Source organism: Hemiscyllium ocellatum, chromosome 23, assembly GCF_020745735.1.
Source record: "Hemiscyllium ocellatum isolate sHemOce1 chromosome 23, sHemOce1.pat.X.cur, whole genome shotgun sequence".
Lineage (NCBI taxonomy): Eukaryota > Metazoa > Chordata > Chondrichthyes > Orectolobiformes > Hemiscylliidae > Hemiscyllium > Hemiscyllium ocellatum.
The window spans coordinates 29727643-29747594 of NC_083423.1; the positions used below are offsets into that span (position 1 = coordinate 29727643).

Sequence of the window (19952 nt, forward strand, 5' to 3'; positions counted from 1 at the left end):
GAGCCCCTCTTCCTCCGATTAAGCATTTTACAGGCATCTAGCCTCAACATGAGTTCAATAATCTCCAAATGTGAACTGTCTTCCATTTTCTTCCATTTTGCCAATGGCGGTCTGTTTTTAATTGATGTTTTTAGATAGAGCTGTCGTTTATTTTGCCAATGACATGCTCTCTGAACCAAAGCTTTCTTTCCTTGTCTACAAGCATTAGCACTCACTGTGCATTTCGTCTCATGACATTAAGTTTAATGCTGGATGTTGTTCAGGGCTTGCTGTATACAGTCATGGTTTGCTTCATTATCTCGGGAGATACAACTGGGACTGAACACTGTCCAATCATCAATTAACATCCCCTTTCTAAACGTATGATGAAAGGAAGTCCAATAAAGAAGTAGTTTTCAGTGGCTGAATGTAGAAAACTACCTGAAGACCATCTGCAGGAATGTCCTGAAACGGAGATGACTGATCTCCCAAATCAGAAACATTTTGTTGAAAACTGTGGCACCGGAAAAGCACAACAGGTCAGGCAACATCCGAGGGGCAGGGGAATCAATGTTTGAGGCGTAAGCCCTTCATCAGGAGTTGGGGGTGGGGAGAGCTGAGACATAAATCAAAGGGGCTGGGGTAAAGGTAGCTGGGAAGGCGATAGACAGATGCAGATGAGGGGTGATGGTGATGGCTCGGAGGGGAGGGAGGAGAAGGTACTGTCACCTTGACCGTGACCTCACCTCCCATCACCATCATCTCCCAGACCATCCACAACCTCATCACCTCAGGGGATCTCCCATTCACAGCCTCCAACCTCTCACTTCAGGAACCCTGCACTGCCCGGTTCCACCTCTTACCCAAAATTCACAAACCTGACTATGCCGGTCGACCCATTGCCTCTGCCTGCTCCTGCCCCACCAAACTTATCTCCTCATATCTTGACACCGTCCTGTCCCTGTTGGTCAAGGAACTCCCTGCATGTATTCGGGACACCACCCACGCCCTCCACCTCCTCCATGACTTTCATTTCCTTGGCTCCCAACGTTTCATCTTCACAGTGGACATCCAATCCCTGTACACATCCATCCACCATGGCAAAAGCCTCCAAACCCTCCCTTTCTTCCTCTCCCACTGATCCAACCAGTACAATCCATCGACTTACTCATTCGATTGGCGGAACTAATCAACACCCTCAACTTCTCCTTTGAATCCTCCCACTGCCTTCAGACAAAAGGGGTAGCCAAGAGCACCACATGGGTCCCAGCTATGCCTGCCTCTTCATCGGGTATGTGGAACAGTCCATTTTCCACAGTTACACTGGCACCATTGCCCACCTTTTCCTCTGTTACATTGATGACTGTATTGGCGCCACCTTGTGCTCCCATGAGGAGATCGAACAGTTCATCAACTTCATGAACACCTTCTACCATGACCTCAAGTTCACCTGAACCATCTCAGACACCTCCCTCCCCTTCTTGGAGTTCTCTATCTCCAACTCCAGGAACTAACTCAACACGGACATCTACTTTAAACACACCAGCTTCCACAGCTACCTGGACTACACCTCCTCCCACCCCTTATCCTGTAAAAGTACTATTCCTTACTCCCAATTCCTCCACTGTGTCTGCTCCCACGAGGAGCAATTCCATTCCAAGACATCCCAGATGGCCTGCTATTTCAAAGACCGCAATTTCCCCTCCTACATGGTCAACAATGCCCTCCAGTGCATCTCACCTACTTCCCGTACTTCTGCCCTTGAACCCCACCCTGCAACAAGGATAGAATCCTCCTGGTCCTCACCTTCCACCCCACTAATCTCCAGATCCAAATCATCATTCTCTGCCATTTAAGACCCCACCACCAGAAATGTACTTCCCTCCCCACCTTTTTCTGTGTTCCGCAGAGACGATTCCCTCCATGAGTCACTCGTCAGCTCCACGCCCCCCCTCCCCCCAACCACCAAACCACCCTTCACTCCCAGCATCTTTCCTTGCCGCCGCAAGAGGTGTAAAACCTGTGCCCACACCTTCCCCCTCACCTCCATCCAAGAACCCAAAGGATCCTTCCACATCTAGCAGAGATTTTCTTGTACATCCAAGCACCTTATTTACTGTGTCCATTTCACTTGATGTGGTCTCCTCTACATTGGGGAGGCAGGACACCAACTCATGGAATGTTTCAGGAAACAGCTTTGGGACACACTCATCAAACAACCCATCGCCCTGCCACTGACCACTTCAATTTCCCCTCCCATTCCACCAAGGACATGCAAGTCCTGGGCCTCCTCCATTGCCAAACCAAACTACCTGACCCATGGAGGAAGAACACCTCATCTTCTGCCTTGGGACCCTCCAACTACATGGCATCAACATCGATTTCACCAGTTTCGCCAACACCCCTCTCCACCCCCCAAACCTCTTCACTGATTCAACCCTCCAACCTCATCACTGCTCTCATGAATTGTCCTACCTATGCATCCTCCTTCCCATCTATCCACTCCAACCACCCCTCCAACCTGTCACCATCACCTTGCTGCATATTCCAAATCCATCACATTTAGCAAGTGGTAAATGTCACACAACATGAACTTTCTTGCAAATGTTTGACACAATCGGTAGTCAACACTTCTTAAAGCAACAATGTACTAACTGTGTCCTCACATCTCATAAATCATCAGACTGTTGCTCCAGTTCTTTCCAGTTGTTCTCAAAGCCTGAGATTAGATTACACACTTGAGATCACTTCAATGGATATTATTCTTTCTCTTGACTACACGTAGTGTTCATTTTACAGACAGTTTATTGGTTCTTACCAACTTTCATGGCACAGTGTTATCTGGAATTTGGGGATGGGACATGGGGGCTGAGAGATAAATAGGAGGGTGGAGCTGTCAGGACAATAGCTGGGAAGGCAGTAGGGGTAGATGGAGGTGGAGTGTGATTTTGATAGGTCAGAGGGGAGGGTGAAGCAGATGGTGGGAAGGAAGATTCCTGATGAAGGGCTTATGCTCGAACCACTGATTCTCCTGCACCTTGGATACTGCCTGACTGGCTGTGCTTTTCCAGCACCACATTCTTCGACTGTATTGTCAATGCTGACTATAATTGTTCATCTTATATCATATTGGCAAGTGAGCTTAGCATGGAATTTCACAGGACTGATTATAGTGATGCAGTGAGACGAGACTATAAACGTTTAGAAATAAAATAATGAAACTATCATTCCTGAAACAGTTACTCGTGTACCATGACTGCAGGCATCATTTTCACAGTTAACTACTGTGGAACACAATTTACAATTTTGTCTCAGAGAACAAGATAACATACAACATATGGCTCAGGCAAGAAATCCCATTAAGCTGGTTAGATCGCAAAACTAGACAGAAATAAATTATTGCATTCCCAATGATGTATAGAATAATGAGTAGAAAGGCCAGAATGTATCAGTCACCTTATCTCATTAGAGTACCAGCAATTTGCCAATAACCTCATTTCATTCAGAGCTTACAGCATTGATAGCAGTCAGTCCCTTGAGTCTCTTTCTGAATCCGAAACTGCAAACTAAATCCAACATCATTATTTTTAACCACCATAGCTAAGTCCAGCTGAACTTCTTGATGAACCCTCAAACTCTTTAGCATGCCTTACCATGTCCATAAAGACATCTGCGGATTGGCTAAGTGCAAAGCTAAATGTGGATAGTTTGCTTGTATTGCCAAAGGAGAATTGCAGGTCATATAATTTTCCAAAAAACACAATGTACATTTTAGGTATAAAAACAGAAATTGTTGAAAAAGCTGTGCAGGTCAGGCAGCTTCTGTGAAGAGAAATCAGAGTTAATGTTTCTGGTCTGAGGAAGGGTCAGCGGACCCAAAATGTTAACTTTGATTTTGTTTCACAGTTGTTGCCAGACCTGCTGAGTTTCTCCAGCAATTTCAGTTTTTGTTTCTGATTTACCAGCGCTGCAGTTCCTTCAGGTTTTATTTGTCACGCTTTAGGTATATTAATCCATTGAATTGCCACAATATCTCCTTTCCTCTATAGGTTTTCTGAATCTTTCTGCCATACCTAATGAGACACCACGATAGCCAGGCAAATTAATGCCACTCTACTGTCAATAGTGTTCTGTGATCTGTAGTAAAAGGTAATGCTTAGCTGTGGAAAAATGCTCTTGTTTATTGATGAGTTGCTGTTATATAACCCATTGGAGCCATTAATTTGGTTAACTTGTTTGGTTTTATAGGCATGGGAGAAAAAAAAAATCTCATTCTGATGCTTTCTTGCTGGGGTTAAGTTGGGCCAGAATAGGGCAAAGTATTTGTTGTGTACGTTTCACCTTATAACCAATCTAAAAAAGAAATGTGCTTCAATTTTTTTGTGACATTACCATCTGCACTTTGGAAGCACAAATTTACAGTTTTTTTTTGTTTAGACAGCTGAGATAAACTAATGATGTGGCACAACAATGGTTAGATGTGTTTCTATAGCTACAACATCAACTTCTGTTGTTTCAATATATTTATTATATCAGATTCCATACAGCTCGCAGCATAGAAACAGGCTATTTGATCCAAGTTGTCTATATCATAAGCCTCTTCCCACACTTTTTCATGAAACTTATCATTATATCCTTCCATCCCTTTCTCCCTCATGGACTTGTTTCCTTTAAATGCATTCATGCTTATTTGTAAGTTCTTTATTCTTATCACACTTTGGGAAATAAGTTTATTTTTGACTAATTTATTATTTTAATCCAGTTGAGTCAGGTGGTTCAGTTGGTCTTGACTAAAATAACCTAGTAAGAATCTCCTGTTTTCTTTTTAGATTCCTGTCAGTACGAAACAGGCCCTTCGGCTTAGTAAGTCTACACCAACCCTCCAAAGAGTAACCCACCCAGAACCATTCCCCTACCCTATGTTACACCTGACTTATGCACTATCACTATGGGCAATTTAGCATGGCCAATTCACCTGACCTGCACATCTTAGGATTGTGGGAGGAAACCAGAGTACCCAAAGGAACCCATGCAGACACAGGGAGAATGTATAAACTCCACACAGATAGTTGCCCGAGCTTTCCATTGATTCTTGCTGGAAATGAACCATGTAGAAATAAATGAAGATAGTATCAGGCTCAGACCAATATTTCTGGTCAAGCAACCTGTTAACACTCATTGTATCCAGTCAGTTACATATGGCTAAATGGCAAGGTACCGAATTGGCAACAACTTTGGAGATTTACCAGGATGCTGCTTGGTATGGAGGGAAGGTCTTATGAGAAAAGGTTGAGGGACTTGAGACTGTTTTCATTAGAGAGAAGGTTGAGAGGTGACTTAATTGAGACATGCATGATAATCAGAGGGTTAGATAGGGTGGACAGTGAGAGCCTTTTTCCTTGGATGATGATGGCTAGCACGAGTGAACATAGCTTTAAATTGAGAGGTGATAGATATAGGACAGATGTCAGAGGTAGTTTTTTTACTCAGAGTAGTAGGGGTGTGGAACACACTGCCTGTAACAGTAGTAGACTTGCCAACTTTAAGGGCATTTAAATGGTCATTGGATAGACATGTGAATGAAAATGGAATAGCATTGAATAGATGGGCTTCAGATTGGTTCCACCGGTCAGCGAAACATCGAGGGCCGAAGAGCCTGTACTGTGGTGTAATGTTTGATGTTCTATATTCTCTAAATTGGCTTCTTTATCTTTGCATTCTACAGAAGGGAAAACAATTGGAAGGAACACTGCAATTAGGGAGTAAGAAATTATAGTACTGGGCAACATGCTAGAATACAGCGTAAATCATCTGTACTCTAAGACCATCAGACATTGGAGCAAAAGTAGGCCATTCAGCCCACTGAACCTGCTTCATCATTCAATGAGATCATAGTGAATCTGATCATCCTCAACTCTACCTTCCTGCCTCATTCCCATAACCCTTGATTCCCTTCCTGATTAAAAATCTATCTCAGGCCTAAATAATCATAACCAACAAGACTCTGCAGCCCTTTACGATAAATAATTCCACAGATTCACTACACTCAGAGAAGACGTTCCTCCTCATCTTTGTCTAAAATGGGTGACCACTTAATCTGAGATTATGCCCTCAGGTCCTGGACTCTCCCACAAAGGGAAACAACATTTTCGCATCTACCCTGTCAAGCCTCTAATAATCTGATGGTTCAATAGGGTCGTCTTCTCATTTTACTAAATTTCACTAAGTACAAACCCTGATGAAAGGCTTTTGCCCAAAATGTCGATTTCGCTGCACTTTGGATGCTGCTTGAACTGCTGTGCTCTTCCAGCACCACTGATCCAGAAATAAGTACAGACCCAACCTACTCAATGTTCCTTCATAAAATAACCCCTTCATACTCAGGATCAACCTAGTGAATCTTCTTTGGACTTCCTCCAATGCCAGCATGTCCTTCTGTAGATATGGAGACTAAGACTGTTCACAGTATCCTCGGTGTGGTCTCACAAATTCTCTGCATAGTTTGAGCAAGTAGTCTCCATTTTTATATCATATTCCATTTATATTAAAGGTTAACATTCAATTTGCCTTCCCTACTGCTTGCTGAACTTGGATGGTACCCTTTTGTGATTTATGCATGAGTCGTCCCAAATTTCTCTTTGTGCTGCAGCTTTCTACAGATTTTCTGCAGTCAACAATATTCAACTCTTCTATTCTTCCTGCCAAAGTGCATAATCACTAATTTTCCCATATTATATTTCATCTGCCAAGATTTTGCCTACTATCTTAAGCTGCCCATATCTTTCTGCACACTTTTTGTGTCATTCTCACACTGTCCTATATAAACTTGGCTACAGTACATACACCTTCTTCTTCCAACTCATTAGTATACATTGCAAATAAAACTGTGGCCCCTGCATAAATCCATGTGATACTCCACTAGTTATGAGTTGCTATTCTGAAAATGCCCCCTTTACCCAATGCTCTGTCTTCTATTAATTAGTCAAGCCTCCATCCTTGCTCATATACTGCACCAAAACTCTGGACTGTCATCTTATCAACCTAACCCTGTAATACCTTATCAAATACTCTCTCGAAATCTGAATATATTACACCTGCTAGTTTCCTTTTACTTATAACAGAATCTAACATTTTCCCAATGATGAGAGTTAATCTAACTAGCCGAGAGTTACCTGTTTTTGTCTCCTTCCTCAGATTTATTTTCTAAAGGGCCTATGTTCTCTTTAACTTCCCTCTTCCTTTTATAGAAGCTCTCATTGTAAGGTTTTATGACCCTTGCAAGTTTGGTGTCACAGGTTATGTTCTGTCTTTATTACATTGTTAGTCTTCTTTTGCTGAATTCTGAATTTACCTCAGTCTTCGGGGACTATCACTGACTTTTGCCTCATTATATGCTTTTTCCTTGAAATTAATGTTCTCCTTAACTTTCTCAATTTAAAACAGTTGCTTCTGACCCAAGCTCACTTTCAAACTGAATGCTAACTTGAACCATGTTTGTGATTCTAGGGGATCTTTTACTATGAGATAATTCAATAAACCTGCATCATGCTGTCAGTTATTTCAATGAAACTCAATCGTTATGAATGAAATCTAATTTAATTTTTTTTCAAAAACGTTAAGCTCTAATTAAAATAATTTTATATTAAAACGTATATTTAAAAGATATCACAATCACTGCTTTCTGTGCCATGATTGTAACATGCCTACAATTACAGAGAAGAGAACAAGAATAATATTCAATCAAGTGTGGTCTTCAGTCCATCAGTTTATTGAATGAAATAGTTGCTTACTGCAACTGGAACTTAAGTCCAAAATTGTGTATTCACATGTTGGCTAGTGCACTGTGGTATTTACAACAAATAAAAGCAGAACTGTCAATATGTAAATATACAACTTTGGATTTAAGTATTAATAACTCATGTCATTCAGGGAAAGGAATCTGACAGCTTTACTCACTCTCACCGACCTGTGAATCCAGAGGCACATCATAAATCTGTCAATGTCCTCAGGATACAAGGGAATAAATGCATCACCTGCATCATCCATATCTGAAGAATGAACTAATATCATGAAATAGGCAGAGGACTGACCCCGAGATTAAGGTAAAAGCAAAACCAAATTTAGAAGGAATATGGAGAAAAAGTTGACAACACAGAGCCCAACAAGATTTCTAATTCCCAGCTTTAGATTGCAGGCTTGTTTTCCCTCCAAACTAAGTCAAGGAGTCTTAGTTTGTGATCCAATTTCAATATATATTGAAAAGTAAATAAAGCAGCGAGGATTCAAAAAGCCTGTGGGCAAGAAGCATGTCAAGAACAACCTAGAATTTTTACAACAATTTTCTCAAATGGGCAGCCTTATAGGTAGTGTCGACACAGCATAAAATTACGACAGGTGTTTGATAGATTAAGTGAATGAGCAAAGCTGTGGCAGATGGATTTCAATATGAGTGAGTGTAAGGTTATCCACCTCAGATCAAAAAGGGATAGATCAGGATTTTTTTTGAAGAAGTCATAAAATTAAATAGTATGCATGTTCAAAGAGATTTCAGAGTTCAGATGCTTAGCTCTTTAAAATGCCATGAACAGGTTCAGAAAATAGTCAAGAGGCCAATGGAATACTGGCCTTCACATCTAAAGGGCTGGAGTATAAGGTGCAGACATTACGCTGCAGTTATTCAAATCCGAGTTCGGCCCCACTTGAGCACGACATGTAGAACTGGGCACCACAGCTTAGGAAGGATGCTTTGGCCCTGGAGGCCGTTCAATGCAAGGTTACAAGGATGATCCCTGAACTTCTGGGTTAAATTCTGAGGAGAGATTAGACAAATTATGCTTTTATCTAGTAGAATATAGAAGGGTAAGGGGTGATGTAATTGAGGTTTTCAGGATATGAATAGGAAAAGACAGGATAAATAAAGAAACTATTTCCATTGGTTGAAGATTCTAGAACTAGTGGGCATAATCCAATTAGTGCCAGACCATTCTGGAGAGATATTAGAAAGCAAAGAATAGTGGAGATTCCAAAATCTGTTCCTCAAATGGTGGTTAATGCTAATTCAATAGTTAAATTTAAATCTGAGGCAGACAAGGTTTAATTAAACAAGGGTAAAATGACTTATGGGCATAAGACAGGTATATGGAGTCAGGCCACAGATCAGCCATGATCTTATTGAATGGCAGAGCAGGCTCGAGGGGCTGAATGGCCTACTCCTATTACTATGTTCATCTTGGATTTCCAAGTAATTCTGAAGACCTATCTTTATTATGTTTCTCACTTATCACTTGATGCTCCTGTGGAGTTGAGTGGACTTCAGAAAGCTTAAGTTAAAAAAAGATAAAAGTCATTCACAATAACTTGAGTAAATTTACTCTCCAAAATGGTCTTCAATGACTTCCTTAATATTAAGCTTCCACCTAAATTCTGACTGCCTCTTTATAAATCCAGAAATGTTTTCACTTATTCCAATTACATATGAGTACTTTTGCAGATTGTGGCAGCATGTGAGATGTGCATACAGCTCCATTCATCAAATTGGTTGGAATACTCACCTTTCTATCATTCACCAATGCGTTGGTGCTTAGTTCTTCATTAATTTACATGGTCATAATTATCTGCTAATACGCCACGCTCCATTAATTTACTGCTTCATTGGTGTGTTCCTGGTCCATGCATTTACTAAATCACTGTAGCCTGCTTCTCAATTAATTTGTTTGCATCTGTTGTTTTATTAATTGATTATCAGGTGCCCTCTGCTCTTTTTTAAATTCACTGCTACAATAACTGCTGTATTAATTTATTAACTTGCTGCTGCCCACCTGTCTACAAACTTAGTGTTCCATTGGAGTCCAGCACTCAATTAATTCATCAATTTGCGGTGATTCATTGATGTTTTTTCTTAGTGGCAGCATTTTTGCTTCTAAGTCAGAAGGTTGTAGATTCAATTCCCAGTTCAGAGACTTGAGCAGATTATCTAAACTGACACTGTCAGAGGTACTGTCTTTCAAAGGAGATGTTAAGCCAAGGAGTTGTCTATTCTCTCAGTGAATGTAAAAGATTCCATAGAATTATTGAAAGCAGCAGCGAGGAGTTCCTCTAGCCAACATTCATCATCCAGCACTGAGTGGAGGCGATGAACTAGTGATATTACTGCAGGACTGTTAATCTAGAGACCCAGGTAATATTCTGGGGATAGGGGCTCAAATCCGACCATGGCAGATGGTGGAATTTGAATTCAATAAGAATCTGGAATTAAACATTTAATATTCGCCGATTGTCAGGAAAAACTCATCTCGTTCACTAATGTCGTTTAAGGAAGGAAACTGCCATCCTTAACAATCTGATGTTTCCAGACCAACAGCAATGTAGTTAAATCTTAACTGCCCTCTACACAATTAAAGATGGGCAATAAAGGCTGGTCTAGCCACTGAACCCACATCATGAATGAAGAAAATAGAAAGCCAATAATATGGGAAATAGATTACCTGGCCAGTTGTTGTTTGTGGGGACTAGTAGAATCAAAATTGACTGTGCCCTCACATTACTATGAATACCCTTCAAACGGTATTTTGTTGAATTGAAGTATTTTTGAACTTTTCCTGGGAATGTGAAAAATGAATGCAAGTTCTTCCATTCTAACTGAATTGTTGTCACAAGCAAACCCAAAGCAACTTTATATTAAGCCAAAAAAAACTGTGGATGGTGGAAATCTGAAACAAGAACAGAAGTTGCTGGAGAAACTCAGCAGGTCTGGCAGCAGCTGTGGAAAGAAAACGGGTGTTAAAAGGTTTTGGAACTAGTGACCCTTCTTCAGAACTGAGTTCTAAGGGTTTAAGTCACACATTCACCAAAGGTGTGTCATAACATCGTAAACAGGTTAATTAAAATAACGACACCTCTTTCTTAAAAGGGCCCTTTGGATGATGTTTCAAGGGTGGAATGTCTGGGTTCAAGTCCCACCTGCCCTAGGGATCTGTGATCACATGTCCAAGCAGGTCAAATAACTGCACCTTTTAAAAAGGAGATACTTTGGGACGAGAGCAGATACTATAATCTGGCCTCTAACAGATTCTGATCTGGCAAAGTCATAAGAATGGCATAGTATGGGAGAAGCAGACTTGAGGTTTTCAGACACCAAATGACAGCAATCATTAAAATATAACCTTCCATCCACTCACAGGAACAAAAATAAAATAACTGTACATCAATTTTTTTCTGTTCCACATTTACACTTCTCTACTTGTGGAAACCTATGGTTTAGTTTAGCTAAAAATAGATATTCAAAGAAAAACTAGTAAATTGCTTAACAAAAAAAACCCATTATCGAAATTACACTGAAAGCATTCAACTTAGACAATGTCATGGAATGAAAACAACATACTCTAAAGAAAGCTTATATTTGTAACCGTTGCCTATGTTAGAAACACATGTAATTGTATAAACTCTGATAATAATGATGACCATCATCATCTTCAATAAAATGAACGATGAAGCAGAGTTGGACTACAGGCCCAAAACATCACCCCAAACAAATGCTGACACTCAAACTGAATTAAGGCATGTGATTCTCCTTCTAGCAACCAAACCCTGAGGTGGTTTGTGAGACCCATCCTCATTTTTATCAACTAGGACATTCAAAAATTTAATTTGAAACCACCAGTTTGATTCAAACTAGTCTGAAAAAGCACAAAACTTTACTCCTAAAAGCCATGTCTTATTTAATCAAGACAACCAATCTGGGCTGATAGCTGATGCACACACTGAATACGATTAAGATATTCCAAAGAGCACAATTTGACATCAGTTATTGATATGCATTTCTAATTCTGTACTGACTAATATGTTCAATTTAAAAACTTCAGTTTGTAATAATAAAAAAAAACACATTTATCCCGTCAAACGTATTCTTTCCAGCATCTGCATGTCACCTATTCTCATGGATGCCACATTTTGTTGAATTGTTGTATAACAACTGCCGTACAGGTGGTATAATTGTGCCTTCACAGCAGGAGCCACACCAGCTCAGACAGGTTTGGAGGATCAGGATGATAGCTTTAAGCTATATCTCTGACACACAAACCTTTCGGGTACACTGGGAGCATGGACAAAGTCACTGATAAAAACACTGCTGGACTTCATATGGATAATGAGTTATGGTTACAGTACTCACAGAAACCACATTCACATAGTCATCATCAGATAGTGTTTCCAACATCTCAGAGACTGATGTCCGAATTAGTTTCAATGTTAGCCCACTCACACTTCCGCTCCTTTTTAGTAGAAAAGAAAACAACAAAAATTGTAAATGTTTCACTCTTTACTGAGAAAATAACAGTTACAATGTTCTGAAGACTTGAGCAGTACTTACACATCTACAAGAATGAGCATGTCCTTGGGTGAAGCAGCTCCCTGAATGTACCTGAGAGAGTAGAACAAATCAGTGATGCACCACTAACTTCACAATGTGAGAAGCCATACAGAAATATATTTAAGTGTAGCTGCTGCAGTCTTTCAGGGATGTATTATGTTATTCTTTAATAGCATATCACAAGCATAGTGTTTTGCCAAGGTTTGTGGACGGTGCAGAAGCACAGCTGGGGCAGCTGCTGTAATGTAATATAACAATGGAGAAATAGCTCTAAGTGGGATCAATTAGACAGAATTTTCAAAGAACTATTACAAGCCACAGTTGGCTAAATGGCTTCCTTTTGTATTGTGTAATTCTACAATGAGCCAAAATGTAGCTTTTTATTCATGTTGGCATCAATAACATCAAATCATAAGTGAGCTGCAAAACACAGATGATTCCACATTTACAGGCAACTAAATTATTTTTAAAGTTTAGATATTATTGGGAAATAAGCAGCTGCAGTAACTAACTTGTACACACGAGGTCCCAGAAATAGGAGTAATGCAAATAGCCAGTTAAGAACACTCATGCTCTTTCTCAAATATTGCAATGGGTTCTTTAATGGCAATTTGCATTGGAAAGTTGCAATGCTGTACTCCTTTAGTACTTCACTAATAATGTACTTACCTCATATAGTTATTGACAAGTTGAGTTTCAAAGACTAAACATTCAGTCAATAGGTAGAGAGTCAACTTTAAGACAAGTAACACTTTTGAAGAGGCTGAATTCCACCCTTTCCCATTGCCTTGCTGTTATAACTGCTATGTTGGAGACTGTTCCCACCAATCCAATACCCAAAAGTAGGACAAAGAAGTTGGAAGAGTTGTCATTACTTTATATCACTCATAAGTAAATAATAGAGGCAGACATTAATTTCTGTAAGTTCACTGATGAACGCAAGTTCATTAAATTTATCAAATTCATCAAAACCAAACATCACACCTATTAATGTATGCAATTTTACTCAGGTTCTCTGCAGAAATGAATTCAATTTAGCAGCAGAACAGGCATTGAGTTTGTATTAAAGTACCTAAGATTCACTATCTTCTTCATCATCAGAATGATGGGACAGTTAATGAGCAGTGGAGGACTTTCAATCCAATTTTTCAAAATGCTCAGCATAAGTATATGCCAGTGAAAAGAAATGACTGTAAGAAATGTGGGCAATCCGCCATGAGGGAAGCTATCAAGTTGAAAGAGAAGGTATACAGAATGGCCAATAACAGCAGGAAACTAGAAGATTGGGAAAACTTTAAAGATCAACAGAAAGCCACAAGAAGAGCTATAAAGAAAAGTAAGATAGAACATGAGGAAAAACTAACATAGAATATAATAATAGATAGCAAAGGTTTCTATAAATATAGAAAATAAAGAAAAGTGATAAAAGTAAGCATTGGTCCTTTAGGAGGATGAGAAGGGGCATTTAGTCATGGGATATGATGAATTGGCCGAAGCATCGAATTGGTATTTTGTTCAGTCTTCACAGCGGAGGACATGAATAACATGCCAGTAACTGACAAAGAGATGAAGGTAGGTGAGGACCTGGAAACTATCATTATCATGGAAGAGGTAGTGTTGAGCAAGCTAATGGGGCTAAGGATAAACAAGTCTCCTGGCCCTGATGGAATGCATCACAAGGTACAGAAAGAAATGGTGGGAAAAATAGCAAGTGCACTTGAGGTAATTTTCTAAACTTCAAGGGACTCTGGAGCAGTTCCAGCAGATTGGAAAAGAGCAAATGTGACACCACGGTTTAAAAAGGGCAGTAGACAAAAAGATAGGGAATTATATACTGGTTAGCTTAACCTCTGTAGTGTGGAAGATGCTTGAGTCTATTATCAAGGAAGAAATAGCAGGGCATTTACATAGCAATTGTCCCATTGGGCAAATGCAGGCTGCGTTCAAAAAGGGCAGCATATGCTTAACTAATCTTTTAGAATTCTATAAAGACATTACAAACAAGGTGAACAACTGGGACTCAGTAGATATGGTGTATCTAGATTTCCAAAAGACCTTTGACAAGATGCTGCACAAGAAGCTGTGCATAAGATAAAGATGTATGGTGTTACCGGTAAAGTATTAGCATGGATACAGGATTAGTTGACTAACACAAAACAAAGTGGCGATGAATGAGTGCTATTCTGGTTGGCTAACAGTAACAAGTGGTATGCCTCAGGGATCAGTGTTGGGACCACAATTATTCACAACTTATATAGATGATTTGAAGTTAGGGACCACATGCAGGATGTCAAAGTTTGCATATGACATTAAGATGTGTGGCAAAGCAAAGTATACAGAGGACAGTGAACTTTTGCAGAGGAGCAGAAATATTTTAAGTGAGTGGGCAAAGGTCTGGTAGATGGAATACAATGTTAATAAATGTGAAGTCATCCATTTTGGTAGGAGGAACAGTAAAAAGGACTATTGCTTGAATGGTAAAATGCTGCAGTATGCTGACAAGAGGAGGGACTTGGGTATCCATGTGCATGAATTAAAGAAGGTTAGTCTGCAGATAATTAGGGTAATTAGGAAGGCAAATGGAATTGTTAAAGGGATTGAGTTTAAATGCAGGGAGGTTATGTTGCAGCTGTACAGGGTGCTGGTGAGGCCATTCCTGGTGAATTGAATTGAATCAAACTTATTGTCACATTTATCAAGGCACAGTGAAAAGCTTTGTCTTGCGAGCAACACAGGCAGATCACAGAGTTAAGTAGCATAGCTAAGTAAGTAATAAATAAACAGCGGCAAAACAAAAACACAGGTACAGGCAAATGTTAAGAGTTTGAGAGTACATTTAGTATTCTAACACCAGTAGGGTAGAAACTGTTTCAAAACCGGCTGGTGCATATTTTCAGGTTTCTGTACCTTCTCCCCAATGGTAGAGGTTGTAAAAAAACATTGCCAGGGTGGGATGGATCTTTGAGAATGCCGGCGGCCTTTCCTTGACAGCGGGCCTGGGAGATGGATTCTATAGATGGGAGGCTGGCCTTTGTGATTGTCCAGGCCAAGTTCACTACTCTCTGTAACCGTCTCTGATCTTGAATGGTACAGTTGCCATAGCAGGTAATGATACATCCAGACAGAATGCTCTCGATGGCACACCTATAAAAGTTGGCAAGGGTATTTGCCATCATGCCAAATTTTCTCAGCTGCCTGAGGAAGAAGAGACATTGTTGGACCTTTGTAACCAGTGCGTCCACATGAACAGTCCAAGAAAGCTTGTTGTGGATGACCCAGGAGCTTGACACTCTCCACTCGTTCCACCTCTGTGCTGTTAATGTGTAGGGGGGCATGAGTAACAGCCCATCGAAAGTCATGAATGAGTTCCTTGGTTTTGCCAGCATTGAGAGCTAGGTTGTTCTCAATGCACCATTTTACCAGGTCTTCCACCTCCTGTCTGTAGTCTGTTTTGTTGCCATCTGAGATTCAACCGACTATGGTGGTGTCTTCAGCAAACTTGTAAATGGCATGCAGTTTTGGTCTCCTTACTTGAAAAAGGATGTATTGGCACTAGAGAGGGTGCAGAGGAGGTTCATTAGGTTGGTTCTGGAGGGGGTATGGCTTATGAGGGAAGACTGAGTAGATTGGGATTATATTCATTGGAATTTAGAAGAATGAGGGGGGATCTTATAGAAATATATAAAATTATGAAGGGGATAGATAAAATGGAAGGTTGTTTCCACTGGCAGGTGAAACTAGGTCAATACAGCATAGCCTCAAGATTAGGTGGAGCAGATTTGAGGATTGTGAATCTATGGAATTCCCTGCCCAGTGAAGTAGTTGAGGCTTCCACAGTAAATGCTTTTAAAGCTAAAATAGATGTTTTTTAAACAGTGAAGGAATTAAGGGATACAGTGAGAGTGGGGATAAGTGGAGCTGAGGCCATGAATTGAACGGCGAAGCAGGCTCGAAAAGTCAGATGTCCTACTCCTGCTCCTAGTTCTTATGTTCAGTGAAAAGTTTACAGGTCACCACTTAAACACCAATTACGTACAGAACCTTAGGTACAAAGCAGAAAAATAATGAATTAAGGTTAAAAAGTTAAACATTACAGTCCTTCTTTCTAAGAAGTAGAAAAACAATGTTCTAACTTTTGCACTTCCTTGATCGCCAGTGGCGATTCCCACCAAGTGGTCTTTCTATGTGCTTTGCTGTTTCTTTTAAATCCATTGAATAGGGACATACCCAACACTTGATCTGATGTTCCACTGAAGGTAGCTGTGATAAAATAGACAATGTGCTTTCTGCCTTCTTGAGCAGGGCATATGTTATTAGATTTAGCTGATCTCGAATTTCATCCCTTTAAAACTCACTAATACAGGATTGCTAAAGTTGCACTTCTTATGCTGCCTTTGCTAGAGAATGTCTTTTCTCCACTGATCATCCAGTCATTCTTCTGATGCCATCTTTGAAGGACTTGTTTAGAGAGACATTCAAATGGTAGAACACAGCTAGATTTCCTATTGAGAATCACTGTAATATCAGTGTTCTGTGACCAAACCTCAGCAACATCATTGGCAAGGCATGATCTAAGTATGCCTCAGTTAAGAAAACTTCTCAACGTAATCCTCTACATTGGCGGCTCCAATCTGCCTGCAGCCATCTTTACAAACCACTTTCACCCACCATTCTTTACATTGAACGTAGATAGCTTATCCTTTTGGGAGTTACATTTTGGGAAGTTTCTTTTGCGAACCTTAAGATTCATCCTGTCGGACATACACGACAGCAGGGCTGTGACTGTCTTTCGTGGACCAGCTGTCGTCTTCAACTATTTTTCTCTCCAACTGTGCTCACTATTTGACATGCCACACCAGAATTCATGTGTCACACTTGGCAGTTGAATTCTCCACAAATGCTGAGTGACCTTTCTTACCTTTACCTCCAGCACTGGCTCCAATAGGCTGTTTGCGAGCATTGTTTCTTTCTACTCCTTCAAAGCAGTTCATCTCCAAGATCTCAAGGCTCTGAAAATAGGCCAATATTCTGAAACAATGACCCTATAACTTTCTTTCTCTGCAGAGCTTTGACCTGTTTTAATATTTGAAGCATTCACTGGTTTATTTCAGTTTTCCTGCACCAACAGTTCTTGGTTTTTGTTCAATTTGCCTTTGTGTCCTCCTTGTACCACTTTCATTTCCTCCCTCAACGTTAAGCAGCCACAGCACTAAGGAGCCCTTTTATGTGCTTTGCTGTTCCTTTGAAACCTATTAAATAAGTATGTACCCATCATTTACATAGAACATAAAACAATACAGCGCAGAACAGTCCCTTCGACCCTTGACGATGCGCCGACCTGTGAACTATTCTAGCTTGTCCCCCTACCCTATCCCGTCATCATCCATGTGCTTATCCAAGGATTGTTTAAATCTCCCTAATGTGGTTGAGCTAACGACATTGGCAGGTAGGGCATTACACGCCCTTACTACTCTGAGTAAAGAACCTGCCTCTGACATCTGTCTTAAATCTATCATCCCTCAATTTGTAGTTATGCCCCCTCGTACAAGCTGACGTCATCATCCTAGGAAAAATACTTTCACTGTCTACCCTATCTAATCCGCTGATCATCTTGTATATCTCTACCAAATCCCCTCTTAGCCTTTTTTCCCCCAATGAGAACAGACCCAAATCTTTCTGCCTTTCCTCATAAGGCCTTCCATCCAGATCAGACAACATCCTAGTAAATCTCCTCTGCACCTTTTCCAATGTTTCCACATCCTTCCCAAAATATGGCAACCAGAACTGTACACAATATTCCAAGTGTGGCCGCACTAGTGTTTTGTATAGTTGCAGCATGATATTGCAGCTCCAGAACTCAATCCCTCTACCAATGAAACCTAACACACCATATGCCTTCTTAACAGCACTAACAACCTGGGTGGCAACTTTCAGGGATCTATGAACGTGGACTCCAAGATCCCTCCGTACAATCACACGACCAAGAATCTTTCCATTAACCTAGGACTCTGCCTTCCTGTTATTCTTCCCAAAGTGCATCACCTCACATTTAGTTGCATTGAACTCCATTTGCCACCTCTCAGCCCAATCCTGCAGTTTATCCAAGTCCCCCATTTGATATGATGTTCTCCTGAAGTCAGCTGTGGTAAAACAATCAAAGTGTGCTTTCTGCTTGTCAAACAGAGCATAAGTTATTGGATTTAGATTTTGAACAATCAGTTTTGAAATGGAAGCAGATGTTATGATGCCACAGCTTGGATTAAAAGCACAAAAGATAAATGAGAAACATTTCTGTAATTTCTGCTATGCACCACCCATTAAACATAAGGCACTGGAGCACATTGCAAAAACATGTCTTATCTGGCTCTTTGTCCCTGGTCATGATTAAGGAACATTCAATAAGCAGATTGACTCTCCAACTCCATCTGCATTGTCAAACTTCCATTTGAAGTTAAAGATGTTCATAGCCTTCACATCACAGAAGTTAAAACTTTTGACATGCAGAAATGAGCTTTAAACACTGGTAAAAATTGCAAGGATCATTAACATTGAGCTACTTTAAACAACAAATTGTTTTTACAGACTTGCTTTTGAATGTGGATCATGGCCTAAAGGCTAGTGTATGGAAGTAAATAGGAGGGAAGAAGTGCTAGCAATCACAATTTACAATTATATGAATAAAAATTATCCCCCTGAAACTTCACAGAGACACTGATAAAAATAATGAACTTACATTTGGAGTGCTAGTTCTAAGTGGCGAAAGGCTTGATTTCCAAAGTTTTCAGTAATATAAAAGCAAAATGGGTAATGGAGACAGAGATGGATGTTTCCAGTAGATATTGAGTGTCGTGCTGTGCTTGTAGATGATTTGGCCACGTGTGCCGATGTTGCATCTTTAACAAGGTTATGTTGTTCTTGTTTTTTTTTCAGAGGGTCACAAAGTCAGAGGTTCCAATATATTTGGTGAATCTACTTGAGAATGCTTTTAAGTCTTTCTTTTAAAACAGTTGTAGAATGAAAAGGGAGCGACTAGTTCTCTCAGTTCAGGGTTTGGTTTAGTTTGGTCATAGCAAGCTGCTTTAGTGGAAGCTGCTGGTCAGGTTTTAGCTGGAAACCCAGAGAAGCTGTGGGGGCCGAAGAAGCAGCTCCATGCTGATCCACTCTCTCTCTCTGCCATCTCTCCTGTAAGAACCTGTGCTTGATTTTACCATTTTTATTTGCCAAGGGGGTGTTTATGGCAATGATCCAAGTATTTGGAACAGCATCATTAAGTTGTGACAGAGTCAGTTGGATTTTCAAATAGTCATGTTATGCTAAATTCATTTTTCTTTTGTTTGTATATAAATAAATTAAGTTTTGTTTAAAACTGAGTGGTTGGGCCAGTTGCATCCCTCCTGAATATCCACTTTACACCTGCTTAAAACAACGAGCAAAGTTGGGGTCTGGCCTGGTCCAAAACACCAAGGAGCAGAAACAGTGGGACATGAATATATCCCAGGAGATGAGCATGGGTCTGACTTTGGAGGTGATGTTGAAACCAGAGAGAATGGTCCCTGATGTCTTCCACAAGGAAGATGATTGCAACGACTCTCCACAACTGCATCCT

At 40.3% G+C, this 19952-nt stretch overlaps 1 protein-coding gene across 4 annotated transcripts in view; it reads right to left on the reverse strand.

Moving 5' to 3' along the window:
• LOC132826725 (voltage-dependent calcium channel subunit alpha-2/delta-1) overlaps nt 1-19952 on the reverse strand; it is a 668330-nt gene that overhangs the window by 215428 nt on the left and 432950 nt on the right. For all 4 annotated transcript variants that reach the window (XM_060842844.1, XM_060842843.1, XM_060842845.1 and 1 more), the window contains 2 exons: nt 12347-12397; nt 12149-12248 (listed from right to left, as the gene is read on the reverse strand). In XM_060842844.1, coding sequence (XP_060698827.1) covers nt 12149-12248; nt 12347-12397 — 151 coding nt within the window. The remainder of the gene's footprint in view (nt 1-12148; nt 12249-12346; nt 12398-19952) is intronic.